At 39.1% G+C, this 16,766-nt stretch overlaps 1 protein-coding gene and 1 long non-coding RNA gene across 2 annotated transcripts in view; one reads left to right on the forward strand and one right to left on the reverse strand.

Annotated features, from left to right (window-relative positions):
* Positions 1-1,272: 1,272 nt before the first annotated feature.
* ARFGEF3 (ARFGEF family member 3) overlaps positions 1,273-16,766 on the reverse strand; it is a 109,361-nt gene continuing 93,867 nt past the window's right edge. Inside the window, exons 29-34 of the mRNA XM_075203138.1 lie at positions 16,000-16,114; positions 14,657-14,759; positions 13,542-13,673; positions 12,723-12,853; positions 5,197-6,403; positions 1,273-3,939 (exon numbers count right to left, since the gene is read on the reverse strand). Coding sequence (XP_075059239.1) covers positions 3,748-3,939; positions 5,197-6,403; positions 12,723-12,853; positions 13,542-13,673; positions 14,657-14,759; positions 16,000-16,114 — 1,880 coding nt within the window. The 3' untranslated portion in view covers positions 1,273-3,747. The remainder of the gene's footprint in view (positions 3,940-5,196; positions 6,404-12,722; positions 12,854-13,541; positions 13,674-14,656; positions 14,760-15,999; positions 16,115-16,766) is intronic.
* The window catches only part of LOC142144381 (uncharacterized), a 173,300-nt gene continuing 168,222 nt past the window's right edge, over positions 11,689-16,766 (forward strand). The window contains exon 1 of the long non-coding RNA XR_012689693.1: positions 11,689-11,744. This is a non-coding gene — a long non-coding RNA (uncharacterized LOC142144381). The remainder of the gene's footprint in view (positions 11,745-16,766) is intronic.

The raw sequence follows: 16,766 nt of genomic DNA on the forward strand, positions 1-16,766 counted from the left end.
TTAAACTTGAAGTAAAAATAGTGATTTTTTTTTTTAAGCGCTTGGATTTATCAATTAAAGAAGTGAAACAAATGTTTGACATTAAGGGCTTAATCCCACCTATCATTGTTATTTGGTCTAAAAAGAGACAATGATGTCATGGCCACTATTGCATTAAGTCGCACTTAAGATTTTAGAAAGTTGTGAGTTAACGCACCCTACCAGTACCATCAATTGTATTGGTAAAAGCTTATGGAAAACAAATTAAAGTAGCAATGCCACATATGTATTTTGTTGTTTAGCTAGCAAGTTAAGAACCTTTTAAGCATGTATCTGATCACTTTTATTAGCTGCCTCTTACAAATCATCATCTCCTTTTTAGAATCTCTCTGCAGGACAGACAAGTATGGCACAGACTCTCAGGATGTTATTTGATGGCAGAGGGGAGAGAAGAAGGGGAGGATTTTACAAAGCAGACAGGGCTAAAAGGGGCGTTCCAAAGCGTCTTTGCTCACTACAACATGTGATTGTGGTAGCCATGGTAGTCACATGACACTACGCAAATGGTGCAAAATTATAAATCATTAATAGCCTGAAGAAACAAAAAAAGGACAAAATGGTTTCTTCATATAGGCTACCACACTGGATAAAAAATAATGCTTAACCCCTCCCACCCCCCAAAAAAAACCCAACAGCTCATTGATTTACATATTTTCCCAGTGCACATACATGAAGTATGTAGTTGCCTGTGTATATAGCAAAGTCTGTATGTTACAAAGCTAAAAAAAATACGTGAAATTATTTAACAAAATATCGTTCACTCCGCTGCAGCTGGTTGCCATGTTAGGTGCGAGGTGCTTCTATGACTAAGCAAGCAGTGTATGGCTCACACCTGGGCAGGCTTGTACCGCAGAAATGCATAGTGTGGATTGGTGGATTCATACAGGGGCAAGGCTAGTGATGTCACAATAACTTAGATAACTGCATTCTCAGCTTTTTGTCCTGCATGAGACCCCATCAACATACGGTCCTACAGATGTAGGTGGTACTTCAGATATTTGTAATGGAATGGAATTGCTATATTATAAAAATACTACATTAAAACCCTTCATATGAACTGTGGTGATCAGATACACCCCAGTGCTGCTGCACATTGAGATTATAGGATGAGTTTTCTGTTGTAGTGCAATTAATAGAGTTGAGGGCAAGTTCCGTTATTTTAGCCGACAACATTCTATTATATATATATATATATATATATATATATATATATATATATATATATATATATATATATATATATATATATATATATATAGTTGCCTACTCTCCTGGAATATTCGGGAGGCTTCTAATTCCAGGGAGCCGTCCCAGACTCCCGAAAGAGCAGGCACTCAGAAGCCAGCGGAGGCAGGGCCTAACGTGATTTGCGTCATTAACCCCCACCCGCTGTGTGAATCGCAGCAATGCACAAAAGGAGCAGGGACACAATAACGCTATCACGTCACCATGCCCCCTACTCCACTTTCCATCTGACTTCCAATCCGGGAGATCCTGGAGGAAAGAGTTTAAAAGTAGGCACGTTTGATTTAGATGATATATCTAAGAAGAGTGTGAAGGAGATAACGGTAAAATGTGGTGAATTTACTTCTGATCAGACAAATGATTCATATAATATATATAATACACATGCTTTGAAAGGGTGACATTAAAGGAATAATTTAAATTTATTTTCCTATTAAATTCCATAATAATAGTACAATCAACAATGTCATAACAAATAGTGTTTGGCTTGTATGAAAATAAAATATAATTGCTCTAGATGGATGTGTGGCTAATGCCTGTAACATAGAGCATGTGAAATCTGTATCTATATCCCAGGGCATCCATCACTCTCTATAAAGCCACATAAATCCAGGGACGGCTCTTTACTCGTTTTACACATCTTTTTTTTTAAATTTACATTAATTTGTAAATTAAATTATACAAACAATGGTACCATAAAGGGCAGAATTATTTCCACGCTTTAATCTAAAATGTAGGCTTAGAACCATTTAGAGATATGGCTGGAGTTGGAGTATTAGATTGGCAGAAGAAAAGATGGCCAAAGATGCAAAAATGTAAATGCAGTCCTGCATCAGGGACATACCATAATCAGAACAAGAACGTATCCTGGTGATAAACACTACTTTGCAGTGCAGAAATATGGGCTGGCTGAAAACACTTCAATGCAGTTACCTAGAAACTTGACTTCTAATCAATGCAGTATGTTTAAAGATGTTTAATGATATTTTTTTTTAATTTTCAGATTTAAAGCCTAAATAACAAAACTGTTACTACAGTTGCACATATATCTGAAAATATGGCTACCTATACATTGGCATGTACCTGCTTACATGCACTTAAAAAGCTACATAGCTGTTTTATGCTTTTATATGTAAAAAGCAGCGTGTGTGCAAGAACTATAAGCAATGCAACTATTGTACTTTCTATTAAATTGAAAAATAAAATATCTTTTAAATGTTTGTTTTCCCTTCATGAAACTGAACATTTATGTATGGCAGCAATGGATTTGGGTGTCTTATTAAGACCCTAATGTTAATAACATTTTCGATCACTGATCAACACATCGAAAATCTTCAGTTCAATAGAAAAAAATGTTATTTCTTGTGCACAGGGATATCCAACTTGTTTGCATACCTCCTAACGGCCCCAAATTAGGCGAGACAGTCCTAATTATGGGGGGCTGTCTGGCTGTCTCGACAGCAGGGACGTATTTCCTGACTTGCTGGGAATGTACACAATTATTGTTACTCAGTAGTAATTACCTGTGAACCTTTACTGGTGTTACATCTTTTACACATGTATTGTGTTGTTTTTTTTTTACAGAAAAATCTAGGAGTTAAAATAATATCAATTCAGTGCAGTAACACTAAACATCTAGTCAAATAATTAAATTCCAAGTAAATGGTCCCAACAAGCAGGTGTAACCAAGTGAATTGAGATTCAAGTTGTTTTGTGTTGTGCAAATTGGCTTTGGAGCATGCCTTACTTGTTAGAAGTGGTGTGACTTACTTATGCATAATCAATTGCACCATAGAATGCCCTGAAAAAACTGCACTATTAAAAGGGTATCCATCTTTGACCATTCTCCTACTAGCCAATGACCTCCATGTGTAGCCATCAGATGGGGGTCCTTCAGCTGACACATAGGACCCCTGTATTATATTATGTTACCTCCTATCACATTGCAAGTTTATATTGATAAGGCAACTTCAAAGTCTACCGAGAGTATAATTCAATAAATCTGAGTACTGCTCTTCTACCAGAAGCATCCAGAAAATCTTAATAAGCCTTATGGCACTGAATAAGTGAGAGTCAATTTTTGGTTAAGCAGACTTGGCAACACCAGGGAAGGTACATAAGCTTAACCGAATACATTTATAATAGGTTTCTATTTTACTTTATTATTTTGTTTTGAGTTCTTTTAAGAAGAAAATAATAATTTTCCTGGTGTCTTCGCAATGAAAGTGACGACAGTGAAATTCTTATATAAGCTCAAAAATGAATGTCTGGACACAACACTGGAGTGACAACAATTAATTGTAAAGCAGAGGAGAGGCAAATTATTTCATAACTATAAACATCCATGACCCATTCTACTTACAAAAATGTAGTAAACCTTTAGTAACTATAATATATTTTGAAATAGTAGTTTGCTATGTAAAAATGATAGATCCACCTTTTTGAATACCACTTTCAATGAGATTATAAAATAATGTCATAAATTCTGCCAACTCTACCCAGCCACTCTCTGACTGCCTGTCGCACACGTATATCATTTACATGACAGGTCAGCTGACTGATGCAAGGGAACACCGCAGGTTGCAGAGCAGCAAACATCTGGTCTGGCAGGATCTGAATTTGATTGAGAATGGTCAACACCATGTTGGTCCATGCCTAAAATACAAAACACATAATACAAGTCATTTCATGGGAATTTAAAGAGTAAAATAAAGCTACTTCTGGACTTTAATACACATACCTGTGTATTATTGAGAGAATTAATATACCCCAAATAACTGACATGTAAAGGATTTTGTGTGTTCTATTCTTTTGAGAAAGCTGACAATTTCAGATAACCATTTAGGAGGGCAGTACTTCTTTAACTCATACTTGCCCACTCTCCCAGAATGTCCGGGAGACACACGAATTCCGGGTAGGTTTCCCGGACACCTGGTAGAGCTGCAATTCTCCCGCAACCTGCACACTTTCTAGTTATTCGTGGTGAGTCGCATCATTTTGGCCCCGGCCACTGCAACAAAATGACGATTTTCTCGCAGGACCAAAATTACGCGATTGGCTGTGCCCCGCCCCCTTCCGACTTACCACCACACCTTCACCTCCGGGATCTCCGGGATATCAAAAATTGAAAGTTGAAAAATTATGCTCTAATTAGCCTCACACTCTGGGACAGTTCGAGTTAGAGCATTAAGTAAAAGAAATGTTTTAGACTTTGGATATGGCTATATGTCGGTTATAGAAAAGGGAAGAAATAAATAAGCTTAATTTTTAACAATGCAGTGGAAAGTCAATGTATTTTTTCCTTCATGTTGCATACACAAAGTTTCATATATTTTTACCATATGTGTGCCGTCTAATGTGCACAACCATAGGGCTAATCCTCTTGATTTCTATCTTAACCATTTTTCTTGCTTTTTAAACTTTAAGAATAAGCTTTTTTTTGGCTTGATGTGACTGGTGCAAATTTAAATCGCCAAATTGTTTTATGTTTAAACTAAGGTTATTGTTTCTTTTATACCAGAGCAGCATAATATATGTAATCACTATGTACAACATATATTTATTGAGAAGTCGCTTAATACTAAGAAAGAAAAGAGAACACAATTATAACATTTACACTAAAAAAGAGTTTGTGGGACAATGACTTTTATACATTCTGCTCCATAAGGTTTGTAGAAATAGAAGTTTTGGAATTTTACAGCTTTAGCCATTCAGATTCAAATTCCCTGGTATACCACCCTAACCAAATTACCAACAACAATGTTTTTAAAACAACAGCAGATGTCGCAGGTGGCATGACTAGTCTTTTTGCTAGCTGTGAGTGCTAGAACATTTAAAAATATGTAAAAATTTGGAGGAGTTATTTCTTCCTTAACTGTTTTATAATAAACATACTGTGAAAATGAATATTACCTGTATTTGCGCTTCTGCATCTCTTGTTGAAATGTTGAATGTACTAACTGTGGATCCAGAGCGAGATCTCTTTTCCTGCCGCAGTATCTCTGGACCAGCGCTGAAAGAGTGTCTCATCTGGGTTTGGTCCACAAGATGTTGTGGTCTTTGGGGCATGGGGGAATCCTGCCCTCGTGAAGATAACATTTCTCCCTTTTTATCTAACTTAGTATCTTTAACAAATGTAGTCAGGTTATGTTGCTGCTTTCTCTTTTTGTACTCCGTCATGAGTTTTGCTATTGTTTTATCGGTAGCTATGGTATAGATTTTGTTGCCTGCATTCTCCCACCATTCTTTTTTCCTGCCCTGGTCTCTTTTTTCAAGCTTAGGACTTTGTGGGATCGCTGCACCGAAACCTCTTGGTGGTAAATTATCTGTTGCATAATCCTTATTTTGACTTCTGTCATCTTCTGATGGTGTATCTTTGCCGGAAAGACCTCCTGTTGATGGCGTGGATGTTTCTGATTGAAATGATGGCAAAATAAAGAAAGGATCTCCTTTAATACCTGGATGATCATCATTATTCTCCAAATCCAGGTGCATCTGAATGTAGTTATTACAAAGCTCCATGCAAAGTTTATAAAGTCTTTTAACTAACCAAGCCCAATCAGCATTACTGACTGGCTGAACACTCAGTGACGGAATTCGAGCCCTCCATTGCCTCTTCTCCTTTCCTCGTGGGGGGCTCACTTGAGCAGTTTCTTCAAAGATATCTTCATCTTCTGAAGAACACTGTTGGGATGAGTCTGTACTGTGCTCATTATCTTCAAAAAGTATCTTCTTCACCACATCTGCAGTAATGTTGTCTTGATTGGTTAACAAGGCACAGATTAAAGCCTGGAAGTAGATGTTAAAGCTCATTGCTGACTGACGATACAGATTTGCTGCACCGCCAATCCCAGAAACCTTCATAAGCAGACACTTCAATCCAGGTCGTGCATCAAACTCCCTAGCTGTCCTATAGGAGTCCAACAACAGGTCGAAAATAACAGCCAAGTTTTGCATTGAAATGTACCTAAGAAATCCAACAGTTCTGACTTCCTGGATTGGAGCAGTTTTATCCTCCATTACTGGACCTTTTACAAATTCTTCCAGCAAAATGTCATATAGGTTTTGCAGCAGAACTTGGTGAGAAAGCAAACTGACTACAATTGTCCTGAATGGAATGCTTTGAAAAGACAGAAGAAAGGGTGTTACAAACTAATTCTGCAAATTCAGTTCTAAATGCTGGAAATGTTTTATAAGACAATTCTCAAGGCCCATTTTTGCAATGCTATTGCTTTACATGCAATTGCATGTATTTGATCAAATTTAGTCCAAAGAAGAACTGTTTTTTAACATAATATTCAAGACAAGTGAATACCTTTATTTTCGCAATATAGTAGATTCTAATAATCACAGTTTTAGAATTTGATAGCTAGGATACAGTGATTCTGTGGTAGCTAGCAATAAGTTTATTTGAAAAGGTTACTGTGGCTCATAAAACTAGATCCACAATGCTTTGTGCCATGTGGATTATAGGAAATGAATGCCTATGTTATAAGAGCAGATCGCTAGGAACAGCTCTCAGCATGAATTTAGTGTGAATGTGTTGTACAAATGAAATAATAATACATATCAAATTCTTCAATGTTGCAAATAAGTGCTACAGTAGAAATATATAGTTTAGGTGTAAATAAGAGGAAAGAACTGTTCTCTAAAAGTTGTTATAAAAACATAAATAAACAAATAAGTAAATGATTTACTTTGTGTAAAAATAGTGTCATCAACACGCATACTTCATATGTATCCAAATTCATTGTATCAGGGTTTAGTTAATAGTTACTATGTATAGTAGAATGACATTACAGACAGTACTACTAAACAAAGTATCACTCTCTTAACCAGTGAACCTTCATAGGACAATTTGTTGCTGGTCATTTCCCCAATAATGCAGTCAAGTATACAATTAAATGAAACTAATGCATGAAATTATAGTTAGCCACAAAACGCAATATAGTGTAAGAATGCAGAAAGCAATGGGAAGATCTTACCCCAGTTTTCTGTTTAGTAGCACAGCATTAGTTACAGGTAGGAAACAAAAATGCAGAGAATTAGAAAGTTGCACATGCAAGAATCACATCAATACACATAATACATCTGTTAGAACATGGACCAGACATGATCTGTAGTCATTTATATCTAGTTATAACCATCCAGGTTACATAAATTTTGATTTTACTGTCAATGGGAAATCCTGTCATATATTATGATCACAGAAACGTAACAAAACACGTGACACTTGTGAAAGTACAGTTAAAAACAAGTTTTCTCTATCATACCATCTGGAGATCTATCATAACCAGGGGCGCCGGGAGTGGGTACTGATTACCAGGGCCCGGGTATGCCAGGGGGCCTGGGCCCGCACTGCAAACTAGCAAGATTTTTTTGTTCTGTTACTATTTTTTTTTATTCTGCTGTGTTTTCAAGGGGGGGGGGGGGAGGGGGGGGGCGGCGTGGCGGTGTCAGGCAGGCAGAGTATGCGATCCCTGCATAGGCTGTCAAGTCGCATACTATGCTCTGTGACAGTATGCAGGGACCGCACAGGCTTCATCTATCTCCTCTAGGCAGTAGCTAGTTCCCGGTCACTGTGCCATCAGCAGGTCATGTGACTGCTGCAGTCACATGACACACAGTGCAGGCGGGCTTGCTGGATATCTTCATGTTCCTGTGTGCTGTGCAATGGAGAAAAAGGTAAGAGAAAGGGGTGATGTGATGGGGAGAGAACATGTGTAATTAAAGCTGCTGGACAGAGTGGGAAATTTGTGATTAAAGCTACTGGGCTGAGGGGGACATGTGTGATTAAAGCTGCTGGACAGAGAGGGGGCATGTGTGACTATAGCTGCTGGGCAGAGAGGGGGCACGTGTGACTATAGCTGCTGAGCAGAGAGAGGGTATGTGTGACTAAAGCTGCTGGGCAGAGGGGGACATGTGTGACTATAGCTGCTGGGCAGAGAGGGGGCATTTGTGATTAAAGCTGCTGGGCAGAGTGGTTATGTGTGTATAAAGGTGCTGGGCAGAGTGGGTATGTGTGTGTAAATCTGCTTGGCAGAGGGGATATGTGTGTGTAAAGCATGTGGGCAGAGGGGGTATGTGTGTGTAAAGCATGTGGGCAGAGGGGGTATGTGTGTGTAAAGCATGTGGGCAGAGGGGGTATGTGTGTGTAAATCATGTAGGCAGAGGGCATGTGTGTGTAAAGCTGCTTGGCATAGTGGGTATGTGTGTGTAAAGCTGCTTAGCAGAGGGGGCATGTGTGTGTAAAGCATGTGGGCAGAGGTAACATGTGTGAGTAAAGCTGCTGGGCACAAGGGGCATATGTGAGTAAAGCTGCTGGGCATTGATAGTGCAATAGGGCTTCGTCGCTAGACTACGGGAGACATGTAGCACCAAATGATTGTATCCTCTAATGAGAATATATTAAATTATTCCTTGCCTTGCGCTTTTCACCTGCTAGGCATGCCCCCAATGACACACTGCCACATCTCCAATGGTATGGCCACACCCCTTAGGCAGTGCGCTGCCATGCAGCGGCTGCACACGGGTTTCCCTCCTAGTCGACTATAGGGGGTCCATGAAGTTGCTGCACCAGAGCCCAAAATTTTTCTTGGCGGCCCTGATCATATCACCATGGAGATATAGAGGTAACTCTGAAGCTGGGCACTTAGGAGTTATTAAAAATAAAGAAGGACTAATATATATATATATATATATATATATATATATATATATATATATATATATATCTCCACTCCACCTGCAGGCAATCTCCAGTTTTTCCCTAAATGCCTTGAGTTAGGCGCTTACCTAGGGATGCAGATAGTTTTTTTTTTTCTTCTTTTCTCTCTTACTCCCCTGGAGATGCCTATAGGACGGCATCATATTCCAAGGGTGGAGAGGTATGGGTTAGTGCTTGCTGGCACAGACTGCCCTTCGGGGGAGACCTATGTTTTCAGCGGCGGGAGACACCGGAAACAATAAGATGTGCTTTGTGTGCTGGGGTCAGGCGGCAACCCCTTTGAGGGTAGTTTTCCAGCTAGAGGCAGAATGGTGCGCTGTTCCTTTCACAGCTGCCTTGCTGAACTGGATCCAAGGGGGGAGGGGCGGCAACCTATTATGGCCTCCTCCTTCTTGGCGGGGTTTCTGTCTTACTAGGAAAAACCAGCCAGAATATGGCTTTTTGTCTTTCAAACTTAATAGCTGATGGCCTCCTCTCCTCTTTTCCCCCCATGTCTGTGTTGTTGAAATAAGGGCCTGAGTTTTCTTTTTTAAATTTGTTTGGTTATTTGTTTACACTTACAATTTTATAGACTTTAGCTTTTTTTACAGCTAGTTTTATTATTTTTGCTAGTATTCAGGTATCTCCTTACATAGTTAATATATCAGAAAAAGGGACTGGTTCCAAAGCGAAGGCTGCTAAATTGGTTATTTATTTTACCTGTTCTAGATGACAGGCAAAATGGCCTAGTGGACATCAGGAATCAGTTGCCTGATGAACGGCTTGCGAATCTCAGGACTGTGATCCATGTCCTCCTGGGAATGATGTTGCTGAGACGGCACTAGCTTGGTCTAGCACGGAGTTAACGCGAGGTATGGTGCATCAGAAGGAGGTGAGTGAGATTCTCTCGGTTATACCCAGCAGAGCTTCTGACACAGAGTTGTCCCATCAGAGTAGCACTTCTCAGTAGTCTAGGGCAGGGGGTATTTACTGAACCGCCTTGGGTTAAATGCTTAGAAAATTAAGTCCTAGGACTGTCTAAGGTTTTTTCTTCCCTGGAAAAAATGGTAGGTGCTTCTTTTCAGAGACCTCATAAGAGACACATCCCTTCTCAGGGTCTTAGAGGGGACATATTCTGAATTCTCTTCACAAGAGGAGGCTAAATTGCCAGGAGATTCGGATTATGAGGACCTTTTTAGTTTAGGCGAAGAATAGGTTAACAAACCGGGAGTGGAAGATTTAGTCATAGCAGTTCGCCAGACTATTACATGGAGGATGCAGAGGATCTTTCGCTTCAGGACGTTTCACTTTTTAAAAGAAAAAAGTGTTCAGTTTCTTTTCCATCTTCTTTTCATTTATCTGAGATGTTTGAGGAACCTTGGGTTAAACTGGACAAGAAATTCCAGGATCCAATCAGGTTCCCATCAAAATATCCTTTTCCAGTAGAGGACATGGTAAGGAGCGAAGGTCCACCTAAGGTCGATATGCCAGTTGCTTGGTTATCTAGATATACCACTATTCCGGTTTCAGGGTCTGCCTCTCTTAAAGATAGTACAGATCAATTTATGTGTTGGCAGGGGCAGGTCTCAAACCTCCTTTAGCCTCTGCATGTATTAGTAAGGCCACTGAGAAATGGTCATAACAGGTCATTGAGGATCTTCAGTCAGGCACGTCAGTCTCTGATATTCTACCTCTCATGGACCACATTAGCGAAGCACCTGAATACCCAAGTGAATCCACTTTAGATGTAGCCCTAGTGAACTCTAATGATTTCAGCGGTGGATGCCAGAAGAGTTCTTTGGCTCAGATCATGGGACCCCCATATGGAGTCCAAGCAAACCCTCACTTTGAAGTTTTTATTATTTTACTTTCTTTGGGATGTGTTAGTTATAAACTGGAGATTGCCTGCAGGTGGGTGGAAAATATAATGTGGAGGAGTCCTTCTTTATTTTTAATTATCTCCTAAGTGACCAGCTCTAGAGTAACCTCTATATCCCCATGGTGAAACACTGTCCCCCAGATGGAATCAGAGAAATAAATGACAAAATCCTGTACAAAAATCCTTCCTTCACTGCACTTTCATTGATATCCCCAATATTTTGAACACGGTCTGCTTTAAGGAAAACCTTTAAATGTGGTGTAAATTGAGCATTGTAGTTTATTCCATTGTAGACATATGCTCATGTAGTACAGAGTATTGTTTGTTCTGATGGGTTTCATCTGAAGTATGTTTCTATCTGTGGAGAGCATCTAAATGACAGGCTTGGGATCTGTGCACACGGGCTGTGTTCAACCATTTTTTCTGCATTCCATTATTGTCCTCTGGATGTATGGCCCGAGTCATTAAGGAGAGCAAGGCAAATAAAGGAGTATATTTGGTCCTGGACAATCCATGTTACAATGCAAAGGGTGCAAATTAGTTTATTATTTTGCACATAAATAAAATACTGACTTTTTTTTATCTAGGCCATGCCGCACCCCAACTATAAATCTGTCCCAACATTTTAAATTTACCTCCCTTTCCAATGCAACATGGCCTTACCCAGGTGCAATGTTACTAATTTTTTTACTTTGCTCTCCTTAATGACTCAGGCCCATGCTGTAAACCAGGCCTGTCCAACCTGCGGCCCTCCAGGTGTTGTGAAACTACATGTCCCAGCATGCCCTTCCAGCTATCAGCTGGTTGTCTACTGGCAAAGCATGCTGGGGCTTGTAGTTTCACAACACCTGGAGGGCCGCAGGTTGGACAGGCATGGTGTAAACAGACACACGTGGAAATCATTGATCTATATTAAGAAATGCAGGAAGTGCACAAAGTCTTATTAACATAATACATGTTGGAACAGGTAGAAAACTCAGAGCATGTCCTACTTTTACTAGTACATATCCTGGCTTGCATTATGTCAGAAGCACATCTGTACAGTCCAGGAGAAAAAACTTAAATAGAGGATGGGCTGTTCACAACAAGCCATGTGCACATACCCTAAAAATATAGACAACAGAAATATCCACCTGCATCTGACACCTGCAGGTTATTAAAAGGTAAAACAAACCCAAACCGAAAAAAAGAAAAGAAAAATATAAGGAAGAGCATCATAATAATACAATACAAAAAATATTTGTCAGAACATGGTTACCCCACTCTTTGTGTGATCTAGCAGAATAAACTGTAAGTACTGTAGGTGGGAGAAAGTTGCAGGGGAACAATTCTACTTGCAAGTGATCCAGATGGTCTTGGTCTGCCACTGTGCTTTAGTTGGGGCAATATAAAGAGATGCCTCACTTAAACAAATGAAGCTTCATGCCTGCATATGTTACACATCAACAGCGCTGGACAGAGTACCAAAAACCCTGCTTAAAGTAACCCAGAAGCTGTTACACATATATTAACCTGTTTCACCAGTTATGTTACACAGTCTTAGCTGCACACCTAGATGACCTGCTGTAACCACTGTTGGCTTTATAAATTTGACACCCATATTACAAATCCAGAGTTATAAAGAGAAACAAGTGAATATGTCTGTAACTAGTGAGGATATTTGAAAGCAAATAACCAAGTTGTAAAGTGAGAGATTTCTGTACAAATAGAAAGTAATAAGGTAGATTATATATTATCAAATTACATTGGTATCATGCCACATGTGTGACTTCTTCTCTCCCCAACAAAAGCACCTCTTAACATGATTTCTTTGGATTTTGTTTCTCCATACTAAATGGACTAGTAAGTAGTTACCTTTTCTGTGTGTGCCCATTAGGCTTCTCATCTGGAGGCAGCTCAATAATAAGCACACATGATTGGGCATGCTCAAAGCCCTCCTTATTGTTTGGGGTCTTTGGTGCACACTGTGCATCCAGCATAAACACCTGTCAATCAAAATGTGATCAAGTATTAGATTTTGTAAATAAATTGTGCAAATGGCAATGACAAGTATTGTGTGACACTATAAATCTAATAAATCTAATAAAGGACAATATGTTGAACCAGAGATTTTCATTGTTGTGGGTTTAAATGCCAACTTGATTATAATATATAAACCTTGAAATTATGTTATCAGGACATGTTTTGAGGCGAAAATCATATTCTGCTTATTTATACTATATGAAAGTGATGATGATAGAAAACACAGAAAGAAATGACAAATCACATCAACAGTACAAGCTACCTATAAATCACAGAACATAGGAGGTTAGTAACTCCAGCATGGATATGGGATCCACACCAGGGGCAAGAAAATTAGAATTACACAATCTAATGTTCTAGTGCTATCTTTTTTCATTATAACCTGGTGCTATAACCTTCTACTCACTAACTCACTTAATCACTTCTGAATAGTTATTAAGCTTTTATTCATGTTAAGTATGCTAACTGGCTCCTGGCATTAATATTTTCTTACTCCTGCCACAAACAAGTTGGAATGGTCACCACAAATGCTTTTTAAATAACCCCTGAAGATCATACTGTATATTATGGTTTGGAGAAGAATAGGTGCATTAGCACACCCACTTATATATTTATGTTTCTTTGTGGAATATATAATTCATGCGCCGTTACCTGTTGTGTCATGGCCCGGATTCTCCAGTATTCAGCTTCTGCGTTGGGAGAAAGCGATGGAGCTGCCACCTTCACTTCGCACGCATCTCCAGAAAAACTTTCTGACCCACTGTGGAAATAACCTAGTAGATTCTGAAAAGAAACGAACATGGAAACAGATGGTTCTAATGAATAAAAGCTCTGCAAAATGATTAACATATTGTGTTCTGCTTCTCATGGATAAGAATACAACAAATAAGGAAAAAGTTCAATTCTAGGTGCATACTATAATGAAAACACGTACAATAATACCCCTCACATCAAGAAAGAAATGCTGCAACATGGGGTGCAGATGATCACTATCATTAAATCGTAATTAACATTAAGCTTGCCTTCTGAAGAAATGACTGCACCAGACCATGCCAGGAAAATGCACCTTACAGAGCCACTAGAACCCTTAATTGCGGTAAATATTCACTCACGACTGTAGCGTTCTTCAGGTTGGTGCCAAGTTTGCAAATGTCTGTTTGTTTAGAACCAATTTTCGCTCACATCAGTAAAATACTGAAACTCTTGGCTACAATCTCTACGTATAGATCCTTGCCTTTTGGGGAAGATTGCTAGGACACTAGTTTTAATATTATTCATCCCCACCATAAGGTGGAATGTAAGTGGGATCCGTTGAGGGCTAGGAGTTAACTTATGGATATATCAATGTCCTGCATTGGCCTGCAGGCTGTTACTTCCCTTTCCTAGAAGAAACAAGGACACTTAGGGTTCAGTATAGACCAGGTGTCTGGATCAGTTATGCCACTGGTGTCAATCTGTGTTTTACTAACATTTTTAATGCTAGTGCAACACATGTCACTGGGTCTGAAAATAGAAACAATTGTTTCCAATAACAACAATACCTATGCAACATTACCGAGTTTGAGAATGTTGCAGTTTTCCAAATGCTGCCTGCTCCATTAACTTGTGGTTAACTCAAGTGAACTTATAGGGGAAGCCTAGACGGCCTCCAGTGACCTTCAAAGCACAAGCAAAAATGCTATTAACTGCATGTCATAAAACATTGCCTATATACATACAAACAAAACAATGCCAGTATAAAACAGAACACCAAATGAATGGTTTACCTTCATCGGTTCCAACGTAGCTGAAAATGCATCTTGCAAAGCACAGCAAGCCAACCTCCACATTTCTTCAGTGAAAACTGGCCCTGCGGTTACCAATACATATCTGAAAAGAGGATCCAGAAACAGTTGGTTCACATCAGAATCTGTGCAAAAATATCCCTTTTTAGATTCAGAGATCATGACATATTGTAATAATTTAGAAGCGTATAAAAAGGAAGCAGTTTGTATGGGAGAAAATAAACAGATATATTTAGACCAGGGTTGTCCAACCCGCGGCCCAGCACGTCTGTAAATGTGGCCCAGAAGGAGTTTTGGTTGTGGCAAGGGGACAGCACTGTTAATGGAAAAAAAAAATCCTGCAAAAAAAAAAAAAAAAAAAAAGAAAATACTTACCTTTCGGTCACGCGGTTACGTCAGCTGGTACTCCGGCTCCCTCCCTTGTCTCCTCCTCCGTGCGGTGCTCGCAGTGAATGTCGGGCGTGATGTCATCACGCCCAACATCCATTGCGGAGCGCATCACAGAGGAGTCACCCGCGCGAGAGAGAAAAACAATCAGCAGCACAGAATTGGAGAAAAGAAGAGAAGAGGACAGGAGAACAAGCCGATTAAAAGGTAAGTTAAGGGAGATTTTTTTTATTATTTCAAGGGACGCTGACCAGTGAATAAAAGTCACCTGGTCCTGGAGCATCATGGACCTTATCTCCCTGCTACATACTTCTACTTGTAATACTAATGGGGCATTATATATTATTCTCTTTGGCCCATTATAAGTTGTTATCCCTTAACTAACATAGTGGTGTAATTAGCAAAACAGGTCACAATTTGGGGTCACAGTGATGTATATGTCAGGTACCGCAGGCCTGGTCAGGGCACCCTGATATACAATGCCTGGCTTAAATGCACTTTATTGATATTGCATCAAAACAATACAAAAAGTGATTCTCGTATAATAACTAGAGAGGATTTTTTGAACAGGGCGATTGAAAGGTAAGTATAGGGGGATTTGAAAAAAAAGTGATTATATATATATATATATATATATATATATATATATATATATATATCACTCTTTTTCTCATATATATATATATGTTAACTATGTTTTCTATGGTTTTTTGGATGATCAGCTATCGTTATTGTTAGTGTATCTTATGTGCGGCCCAAACCAACTCATCGTCTTCCAATATGGCCCAGGGAAGCTAAAAGGTTGGACACCCCTGCTTTAGACATTTCCACAAATCATCTGAAAGATAAAATGTGATCTGTTTCCCCAATCATCTAATCAATCTACTATTATAACTGTGCAGTGTTACAATATCAATAAAGAGTCAACATTAGATTACCTGATACAGGAACAACCCACTCGAGAGATGGTTTCAGTGGGCTCTGCTACACAAGAAACTAGCAGCTTGAACAATTCTTTCAACATTGTGTTAATCATATTCTCATAACCAATGTCTATAAGAGAAACAGAGTATGATATTTAACCTTATGTTTGTAATTACTGTAACAAGTAATGTCCAAATTTAAATCAAGAGAAACCCATATGGGATTAAACATGTGAAGGGGTGGTCTCTTTCAGAGGTTCCCTCCAACCCAAGGGCTTAGTTACTAATGGTCAGTGTCCTCTTCAGTTCTGGGTATACACTTTATCTGCATGTTGTATTTAGATTATGTCTTTAATCTGCTGACCTATACTACCAAGTGGAAGAAAGGTGTAATATTGGGGAATTCTGGATAACCTGAAGGATACCACAACTATCCTAGGATATCAAATAGTGACAGCTTAGAGACAAATTAGCCAATTGTCTGCAAATTCTATCAGTATGTAGGGATGGCCCTTCGAATAAGAGTTGGGTTTAAGGGTAACTGGGATGTTAAATACAAGCTAAGTGCACTCATATGCACTATACTAGTCCCACATACAAAACAGAGATTTTATTTTGCAGGATGATATATCTAAATGAGATTTAATATATATAACTGCCTATGTTACAGAATGATATTACATTAGTTATCTGATGTGGGGTACATGTGTGATGAGAACTCCCTGATTTGGTCTTTTGTTTTTGCTTTTTGAAGGTCATAAATGAGGCCGGAGCAAGCAGTA

Source organism: Mixophyes fleayi, chromosome 3 (genome assembly GCF_038048845.1).
Source record: "Mixophyes fleayi isolate aMixFle1 chromosome 3, aMixFle1.hap1, whole genome shotgun sequence".
NCBI classification, from domain to species: Eukaryota; Metazoa; Chordata; class Amphibia; order Anura; family Limnodynastidae; genus Mixophyes; species Mixophyes fleayi.